The sequence below is a fragment of the Anser anser genome (assembly GCF_964211835.1).
Source record: "Anser anser genome assembly, chromosome: 4".
NCBI classification, from domain to species: domain Eukaryota; kingdom Metazoa; phylum Chordata; class Aves; order Anseriformes; family Anatidae; genus Anser; species Anser anser.
Genome location: NC_139724.1, coordinates 56833766 through 56844423, shown reverse-complemented (window position 1 = coordinate 56844423; position 10658 = coordinate 56833766). Strand labels below are relative to the sequence as shown.

The 10658-nt window shown below is 34.1% G+C and overlaps 1 protein-coding gene across 7 annotated transcripts in view; it reads left to right on the top strand.

Annotated features, from left to right (window-relative positions):
- The first annotated feature begins 1797 nt into the window (after positions 1-1797).
- Positions 1798-10658, top strand: part of LOC310898176 (uncharacterized protein) — an 85899-nt gene continuing 77038 nt past the window's right edge. For 5 of the 7 annotated variants that reach the window (XR_014583032.1, XR_014583034.1, XR_014583035.1 and 2 more), the window contains exon 1: positions 8002-8670. Coding sequence is in view for 2 of the 7 variants with exons in the window: in XM_083832725.1 (XP_083688851.1) it covers positions 8621-8670 (50 nt within the window). In the remaining 5 variants the exon portion in view is untranslated. Of the gene's footprint in view, positions 5352-8001; positions 8671-10658 lie in introns of those variants that run through there. The other 2 variants (XM_083832726.1, XR_014583031.1) reach the window with 2 other exon arrangements.

Below are 10658 nucleotides of genomic sequence, written 5' to 3'. Positions count from 1 at the left end.
GAAAAAGCAAGTCAAACAAAACATCTTGTAGAAGTTCTGGAGTTTCTATAGTATCTGTGTTGAGTCAGTATATTTTAGTGGAAGGTATCCCTGCCTATGGCATGGGATTTGGAACTAAATGATCTTTCATTGAAAGTTCCTTTCAACTCAAACAATTCTAAGTTTCTATGATTTTCTATAGTTAGCAATAAGTACAAAAACAATATATATATAATAATAATAATTTGAAGGATTTTTTGTTCTATATACAACTTATAAAATTCCCCAAAACATTTACGTTTTGAATATATGAAACTATTACCTGCAACAAGGAAAAGCAGCAATTCATGAGCTTAAGAATTTCTTAACCTCAGCTTTGCAAATAGGAAGTTATAATAACATCTAAAATAGAATCTTCCCTGAGCCCATAGGCCTAAGGAGTATCCTCACTGCAAATAAGATTCAGAATATCATGCTCCACTCATTGCAGCAAGATATTTATATTTTTAGAAATACAGAACTTTAAGATCACTTTTTCTTTATTTCACTGACATTTTCTTCTAGCTCCTTACTATTACTGATTATTATCAAGGAGTATAATCAGTCTTGATAATGGCATCATTTACTATACCTCTGTATAATAACAGACATTACAGTAGTGCAGTACAAAACAATATCTGGATGATGTTTTCTTTTTTATTGTTTGAGTGATTGTATTAATCATTACTGTAGTAATACGTTGCATCTCACTTATGGGTTGTCATGTTAACATTTTACGAACTGCTACAAAGTATTGTACAAAACACTGAAGAATTAAGACTACAGACTAGTTTATAGCTATCACATTTTCATATGACATACATATATCATATCATAATGCAAGAAGGGAATGAAATGAAATTGGCTGCAGAGTGTTAGCTCTCGTGAACTGTTACTGTCTTAAGAATACTGATTGATAACAAATTAGGAACCTGATGACTGAAAATAGGAAAAATCTACAAAAGGATATTTAAATCTAAATAGCTTTCCAGATAAAAGGAAAATGAAGCCCATATGCTACACTTTCTTGAACACTGAGACTTCCAAACAATATGTATTAGTTGCCTTTATATAGTCCTTTATTGCACTTAATATAATCCTTATAAAATTTGTTATAGCTTCTAATTCTTTAAATAAAAATTTTGTTATAATCTATTTTTAGTGTCTTTTCATTTTAGTGTGTTATGATTGCCATTAAAAAATGTTCTGCTACTGTGGTTCTGTAAAATCTTCTATATCTTGGACAATATGTTGAATAATTTCACTAAGGAAGTGAAATTTTGCTGAGTATTGGTCCTTCCTATTTTTGATGAGGGAGACTTTCATTAAAAATATATATCAAATAAACTATTCTAGAACTATGTTTTTGTGGTACAGAGCCTAAATACTGCAAACATTTAGATAGTTCACTTACCTATACTACCACTGTGTGAGGCAAAATCTGAACCACTGAAAAACAATGGAAACTACAGCTTAACTAAATGTCAGCATCTGGGCAACCATCAAATATAGTGTTTGTTAGTAATGTCTTGTACCAAATCTGAAAATCAATATAATATCTATAAATGAGAGGCTACATAGTTATTTTTATTGGGTTTTAAAATATGGTGATTTTTTCTGACACTGGATAAAAATCCTTCATAAATTCTAAGATTTCATATCAGGACTTTATAATAATATCTTGCAGAAAAAAAAAAAAAAAACAAAAACAAAAAACTATGCTTATTGTAAGCATTATGAGCTGATAGAGACAGAGGATAACATTTATAATCTCCTTTACTATAACTTAAAAACTTCTGCTAATTTCCTAAAGGAGTAGAGAAACATTTCATGTCTAAAAGGTACTATACATTTGTCTTTTTGTAAACAAAAATATAAATGTTTACACATCATATTTAGGCTATATCAATGATATCTAATTCAAACATACTTTAATATTCATGGAAATTTAAAAGCATTTATTCTAATACAAAGCCTTAGTTTCTAGATGAAATTTGCACTGTTTCTTCTGATTCCCGTGAAACATTTACAACTTGATCTTACTATCCTCTCAAAAAGAAATATAGCACTCAAATATGAAGGCTTTTGACAATTCTGATGCACTGAGACAGAATTTATCCCAGACAGAATTTTATCCAAGGAACTTGCTGAAAAGTGAGATTTTTCTGGATAATAAACTTAACAACATAGCAATATTCAGTTAAACACTGTAACTTCATATTCAAAAAGTGTTTTTTGTTTGTTTGTTTGTTTGTTTTTTCCCACAATTGTCTTTTGATACTTTAAATTCCCTGTAAAGCAGCAAGATAATATTTTGAGATAGTTTCAATTCTATAATCAAAATCTAGATTATTGTGTTGTGGAAATTACATGACTACAGAAAAATGGCTTCTTTAAAGTATGATCTAAACCCAAGTATATGTAAGCATCAGAATAGAAGTTTACAAATGCATTTCCTTCCTTTATGAATTGTATTCTGTTCATGAATCTAGTTAAAATCCTTGTTAGCTCTTTTTGTAGTGTATTCATTATAGTCAGCTCAGTGGAGGCCAAACGAGAACCTTGATGCTATGTAGGTAATAAGTGTGTGGGTATTCTTCCATAATCTAGTGATGTTTTTCCTATATGTACATTTTCACAAATGAGTAATCTATAGAAATTTCATTATAAAACATAAATTACAAAACTTTTCATTGTTATTAACTTATTTACTGGGTTTCGTTTTCCACTGATTTGTAAACTGAATTTATATTTGCATAAGTGCACTACCAAACACACCGAAAATACATTTTATTTAACTTTGAATTTTGAAGTGTAAGCAGCAGTAATGTGTGAGATCTAACTGCTGCTGGATCTAACTGAAATCTTGACTCCCAGTGAATCGCTTTCATGAATAAAAAATGGGAAAAAACAAACAACTTCCCCCATTGCAAAAACATTACAAAACACTATAGTGTTTTCAATAGGTAATCAATACAGTTGACAAAAGTTTATGAAAGGCCTTTAATTATTTTTTTTCCTTAAATATACAATTATTTCAGAATTACTTTGGCTCATTTCCACTAAAGGTAACTTTTATAACTGTAACCTGTATCTGGTGAAGCATGAAAACTCCAGGCATTCATTCATTGTTTCAATTATTCTTCTAAATCAATATTACTAAAAAATGACCTTTTCCTTTCATTAAAAATGGGCTCTTTAAACAAGCATGCTGTGGTTTAGCTCTGGGAGGCAGCTAAGTGTCACACAGCCACATGCTCACTCTCCCCAGGTGGGATGGGTAAGAGAATCAGAAAGGTAAAAGTGAGGATTCACTAGTTGAGATAAAGACAGTTTGCTAGGTAAAGCAATAGACTTATGCACAAGCAAAGCAAAACAAGGAATTAGTTTGCTACTTCCCATTGGCAGGCAAGTGTTCAGCCACTCCCAGCAAAGCAGGGCTCATAACACATAATGGTTTCTTGTGAAGACAAACATCACTCCAAACATCCCCCTCCTTCCTCGTCCTTTGTCCCAGCTGTTATTAGTGAGCATGGCGCCATAGGGCATGAGATATCACTTTGGTCCATTTGGGGTCAGCTGTTCTGGCTGTGTCCCCTCACAGCTCCTGGTGGAACCCCAGGCTCCTCACTGGCAGGGCAGCATGAGAAGCAGAAAAGTCCTTGGCTCTGTGTAAGCACTGCTCTGCAACAGCTAAAACCACAAATTTCTTATCAACACTATTTTCATTAAAAATCAAAAACACAGTATTGTGTGAGCCTCTATGAAGAAAATTAACTGTCCCAGCAAAACCGTGACAGGAAGGAAGTCTTTTTTTGTTTCACCTGGCTCACAAATTTTTTCAGTATGACCATTTACAATGTTACTCCTCCGTTATATAGTGCAGTCCAGCCATTTTCAGACTATTACTAGATTTTTTTTTTTCCTGTAAAAATTGTACTTTACTGCTATTTTCTAAGAGAAAACCTAATAAGCTTTAAGAAGAATGCAATAATGTGAAAAAATCATCCTATTTTCTGGAGGATGGAAGACAACTATGGAATCTGATCTATTAAAACTTTGCCTGGAGTAACTTGCTCTCCTGCCTTGACCCAAAACTATAGCGGGGACCATAGAAGAACTCTTTTATTGATTTGGCATCATCATTGCTGTAGAGCTGCTCAGAGGAGGGAACCATGCTCATTCAATTCTTGCAAAGTCTAATGATCAGCAATATTCAAATGGGACTTTTGCAGCAAATGCATTCATTAAAGCACCCATTTGTCACTGTACTTTCTCATGTCCAGGTCTCTCTATGCTAGACAAATCAACTTATAAAATACTCAGTTCCTGTATCTAAAGTAATTGCTAATTTTATTACCAAATTGTTATTGTGGGTTGTCCCCACCCTGCAGCTAAGCCTCCACATAACAACTTGCCTGGTGTCTTGCAAGTCTCATCCTCCTTTGGTTTGGGTGGATCCTGCTATAGGAATATAATGTACAACTCCAGTCATGGCTTGCAACAGTTTATTAATGAATATGAATTACAACTCCACATGATGAAAAGATGCAAGATAGCAGAACAACCTACAGGAGATGTAAAAAAATGGAGAAGACATATTAAAACAATCACAGAATGGTTGAGGGGTTGGAAGGGACCTCTGAAGATCAGCTAGTCCAACCCCCTGCCAAGCAGGATCACCTAGAGTATGTTGCGCAGGATGGCATCCAGGCGGGTTTTGAATATCTCCAGAGAAGACACTCCACAACCTCTCTGGGCAATCTGTTCCAGTGCTCTGTCACCCTCTCAGTAACAGCTTTTCATAGGAGTTCTGAATGTGCAATATAAATAAACGTACTTCTTAATTGTGGCATAACGACCACATGGATACCAGGGTTCTTTTAGGATCAGTAACTGCTACCACTTCATTGATGACATAACTTCCACTCTCTCTTATTGAGGACAGGCTCCCTTCTTATACCATTCACTCTACAGCAGTACTTTTCCACAAACTATTCATTGGTCAAACAACTTTGCCCGGCAACAGCAAACACCCAGCAACTTCCATGCCTTAAGGGCCAGGGAACAAGCAGTCCAGAGACAGCAAGGTGTCTCCTGAATCACCCTTCTTTGTTCCCTCTGAACTCTTTACATTCCTGATGGCCTCATCGTTAAGAGTTGGATGTTATCACCAGCCATGGGGCTTGTCGACCCACATGGCCATGGCCACACTCCCACACTTAATGATGCTATAACAGTTTCTCCACTTGCGCTTTTTTTTTTTTTTTTCCCCAGAAATTGCATAATGGCGACTTATCTGCTTTAAGCTAGTTTGGTTCATTGAATTTAAGGTAAGTAGCTTTTATTTGAGCTCTATTTTCTCTTTTTTGCTGTTGCTTTTTTTTTTTTCTCAATATTTCATATTTATAATCAATTACTGAATGTATATAGCACTGAAATATATAATAATAATACTAAAATATGGGGTCCACATTATCCCTCTAATCAGTGGCTTAAAACTATAATGGTTTTAAATCTTTCTTAAATTCTTCTGAGGTACCTTTCTAGGATAAATGGGACAGCCAGTGTTCAAGTGAAACATGAGTATGATAAAAGAGTCTGAAAGCACCCAGACACTGGAAGACCTGACTATTTGTTCTATTTGTGTAATCCACATCCCCCATCTACTACCACCACCACCCCCAAACAAACAAAAATAAACAAACAAAAGGAAACCACTAACAAACAAAACATTAATACGTAGAAATTTTATTTTGAATAAATCAGAGACACTGGGAAATAAATAGACATAACAGACTGCTTAAAAAGAGAAAAAAAGAGCCCTAATTTTGAACAAGATGCAGGAAAGAATTAAAGATTAGCTGTATAAGAATTTGTAAAAGAATGAGGAATTAAAACAATACAGCTCTGTGTATGTTATGTTTAGCGCATAAAAAAAATATATATATACATTTTCCCAAATGAACTGATACTATATCTTCAAAAGTATTAATAATGATTGGTAATTTAAAGTACATCAGTTTTTGGCTAATCACGTTTTTAATCAAAAAGTATCCTCATTTCTTCTGACGTGCAGGTACTCCCAAGCCACCTGTACTGAGGTATATAAAAACTACATCAAAGTGATCAGTAACCTTTAAGCATTTTCAGTAGTTACATTCTTCTATATTTTTGTATTCTATTAATACTGGTAATTATTCTTTTATTACAGTATATGGATATAACAGACACCATGCTTTGATATGGCAGTATATAATCTGCAATCCAAGATCCCAATGTACCAGGTTATTTCTTGTAGTATAATTCAAAGCTTTTTAAAATTGTTATTATTTATTTTTTTTGTATTCCCCCTTCGTCTCCCCCCCAAATATATCTGTCTTCACTGTATACCTTACCTTTTGTAAGAATGCATTACATGGCGCTGGTCAAGGAATGCTTCAGTTTCTGAAATTATCTTTATTTAGAAACAATTTTCTGTTCGAAGCAATTAGTTCTTTCCATGTTAAGTTTATTTCTTTCCTTACAAATTTAGCAGTTATGCAAATGGAAGTAACAAAATAACAGCTGTACTGACAAAACTGGCGTTATTTTTCATTCTCATAGACCACAATCATTCAGAACATGAAATAATAGTTATTGGTGAAGAGCCTTCCCAAGCAAAGGAATAAACTAGTATATGCCATTTTTTCTGTTTTGTTGTTGTTGTTTTGGTTTGGTTTGTTTGTTTGCTTAGTTTTGTTTCTGTTTTATGAAGACTGTGAATAATAGCTGCTAGTGATACGTTTTATCTCAGATTTCAGTTTTTAAGACATATTAGTCCTGTAGTACATTTGTCATTACAGGAGTACCAGAACTTTAACCAAGAAAATCTAGTATGTTTTTTAGGTCTTCTGTTAGCACCAGGAAACAATAACAATAACCACCTTTTAAATATATATCACATTTATGTTCTAAGACTGTTTGCTGAGTTATTTTGCAATATGCTTTTGGAGACAATTACATTTTACATTCGTTCCTTTGGGATAGAAAAGCACTCACAAACATTCCCACTGGACAGCTGAAATAATTCAGTTTTGCATAGTTCAATGACTGAGGTCAGTAGTGTAGAGAGCTAGTTTTCGACTAGATTCAACCACTTAATATCAACCTGAAGTTTCCTGAACTGCTGAAGTCCACTGCATTTGAACTGCTGCATGTGGCATTCTGATTGATGGTAAAAATAAATAAATAAATAAATAAATACATGATAAATAAATATATAAATAAATAAATGAAAATCTGTACTGTGTAGTATTATATGAAAGAGATCCTGAAGTACATGCTGCTGTAGGAAAACTCTGTTGCAATGTACCTTTTAAGCTGTTCCATCTTCAACAGATGTTATTTAATAACTTACTGCCTTTTCTAGAAAGTAGGGTCATATTTTTTTGTTTTTATTCCTCTGCTACAAAAATTCTTGGTAGATCTGCCAAAGAACAAAATATGTAGTATCTTGCTGCAAAAAGCTAGTAAATACAATAAGAGATAGTAGAAAAAAATGAACTGAGTAGCTAGTAAACAAGAAAACACCTTTTTGTAAGGAGCAGTGAAATTTGCCTGGTATTGTAAGTAAGTAATACAAAAGGATGGGAAAAAAATAGAATGATTTAACAGAAAATAATTCTTTATGTAGCCTTTCAAACGTATCTTACCATTTTGCTCAGTATCCTATTATTTTGTTGGAGCTCTAAAGGAAAAAGGATCTTTTGGTCAAACTGTTTATAATTAAACATAATAAATATAATATTTATTATATTATATTGTATTGTATTGTATTGTATTGTATTGTATTATATTATATTATATTATATTATATTATATTATATTATATTATATAAATATATACTTAAATAATTATAATTATTTTATTTTGTTTTACTCATATAAAAACAGCTGTGTTCATTTCTGAGACTAGCTCGATATTTTCAAGTGACACTACTAATTATGCTGATATAGTTTCCTACTGCCAATGAATGATTTTATTGCTGGGCTGAAAGTTGAAGAAATCTCACAGAAAAGTACTAGCCATAGTTAATGCTTTTCGTCAAGTTTAATTGAAAGAACAATAATTTTACATTTTTTTTCCTTTTGACTTAGCTAAAAAATGGAAGACTACCACCAAAACATGAACTCATATATGAGTCTGCAGGTTCAAAACCTCCTCTGATGTGCAGATTGCAAAGACCCATAAAAAAAAAAAAAAAAAAGATTTGATTATAGTTCTTTGACTAGAAGAAGGAAAAAAAGCAAAAGTAATTCAAAAAAAAAAAAAATATTGAGATTGATACAGATACCCTAAAGTGGCAAAGAAAATTAGCTGCTAGTTAAAATCAGTATGGGGGGAAATTTCCTCTGCAACTTGTTTTTGTATTCATCCACTTTATAGCTGCTCTGAAGTTTCAGAGTTGGGACCCAAAATTTCTAATGGCAATAAAAAAAAAAAAAAAATCAATTATTTCTTCCTCCTGAGCACTCAAGGTGCGGCCTCACAAGAGCAGAATACAAGGGGACGCTCACCTCGCTGGTCCTGCTGGCTACACTATTCCTGATACAACCCAGGATGCCGTTGGCCTTCTTGGCCACCTGCGCAGACTGCCAGCTCATGTTCAGGTGAGCATCGATTATCACCCCCAGATCCTTTTCCTCTGAACATATTTCCACCCACTCTGCCCCAAGCCTGTAGCAGTGCATGGGGTTGTTGTGGCCAAAGTGCAGGACCCAGCACTTAGCTATGTTGAACCTCATCCCATTGGCCTCTGCCCATTGACCCATCCTGTCCACGTCCCTCTGCAGGGCCTTCCCACCCTCTGGCAGATTGACACTCCCCCCAACTAGGTGTTGTCTGCACTCAATTCCCACATCCAAATCATCAATAAAGGTATTAAAGAGGATGGGCCCCCAACACTGACCCCTGGGGAACACCACTGGTTGCCAGCTCGATTTCACTTCCTTCACCACTGCTTTTTCGGCCTGATGCTACATGGGCTTCCCACAGACTGCAGTTCTTCAAAAACTTCTCCAGCATGAGTTCATGAGTTTTGCAGGAACAGAGGTGGGAGTCTAAGCCTCACTACTGTAGGAATCCACACTACATATATTGCATGCACATTTCCCAACATATTTTCATCCTGTTCAGCCAGGAGCTATTGAAGCTGTTTGTGTTTGCATTGAATGCCTTTTTTTTTTTCCCCCTATTGGAGTTGATTTCTGTGGTTGTCTGTGAGTATAAGTATATGTAGATTGATTGCATGTGTGCTTGTATGCCTGTTTTGCTCTGACTCACTGCTGTCTGGACCAGGAAACATGCAGCTGCACAAGGCTCACATCTACTGGGCTACCTGGGTTTTGGCAGCTCCTAACCATTCAATACACTTTTCCTTTTTATAAAAATGAGAACAGTATTGAAAATGTCATATGAATATAGTCAGTAATCATTAAAGGTACTTCACTCTTGAAGTTTCACCTGTCTGTCTTTCATGGACTTTGCTACCTGACAGATTAATTACTTACAGTGATATTGGGCATCTGTGGAAAATATGTTTTAAAACATAAAAGCTTTTGCATGCTACACATGTAAGATAAATGGAAAGAATATAATTTCAGCATTTGCTTCAGTCTCCAGTTATTTAAAATAAATAGTAGCTATTTAAATATATAGCTATTTAAATATATTTCCAACTGTTTAAATATATAGTATATATAATTAATAATATAAATAAATAAATACATTTGCAATATTGGGAGATTTAGGGATTTACAAACCCACAGTTTCAAGTTACCTTCAAGAAATGTAAGATCCAAAATCTCACACGGATTTTCTCAAATCACTTGATTTCAAGAACAGTACTTAAAATAGATTTTCTCTGCATGTTAATTGTAGTATTTGTATAAAAATGGAACAGAGAGCAATTCTGAAATCTTATGGGAAGACATAGATGAAGGAAGTGATATTTACACAAAGAATCCTGTATTCAAATAATTGTTGTTCTAAAGCTATTCCTCCATTAAGAAGGCAGTGTTTTTACTCTTTTATAAGGCCATTTGTAGTGAACTCTAACTTTATTATGTGTATATAGGCTGTGGGGAAATACAGATTGGAATTGTTTTCATATCTAGTTTCTCAGTTGGTGTCTATCTGAATTCTAATATTTTATATGTAGAAAGTAAAAAATGATTCCACTTGAATTCAGTGGGGATTTTGCCATTACTTTTCAATGCACTGGAGTTCATCCAAGTTCTGCAGTTCAGATTAATCTCTAATTTAGTTCAGCCAGTCAGAAAGAAATGTGTCTCATACAATCTAGGATCTCAGAAACATGGTGAAATTCTAAAGTTTATTCTGCAATATTACAATTCATCTCACAGAGAGGAAGCACAAAATCATTTTCAATCCTACTTCCTTTTCCTGCTAAAATAACATCAGGAGGCTCTGTGTCCTCAATGCATTCTGAGACAAAATTATAGAAAAATCATAGGCTCATTCAGTTTGGCAGGGAGCTCAGTATGCCCAAAACACAGTCATCTGTGAAGTCAAATCAGACTGCTCAGGGTTTGATCTTGCTAGGTCTGAAAAATCTTCAAAGATGGAGTGTGAACAA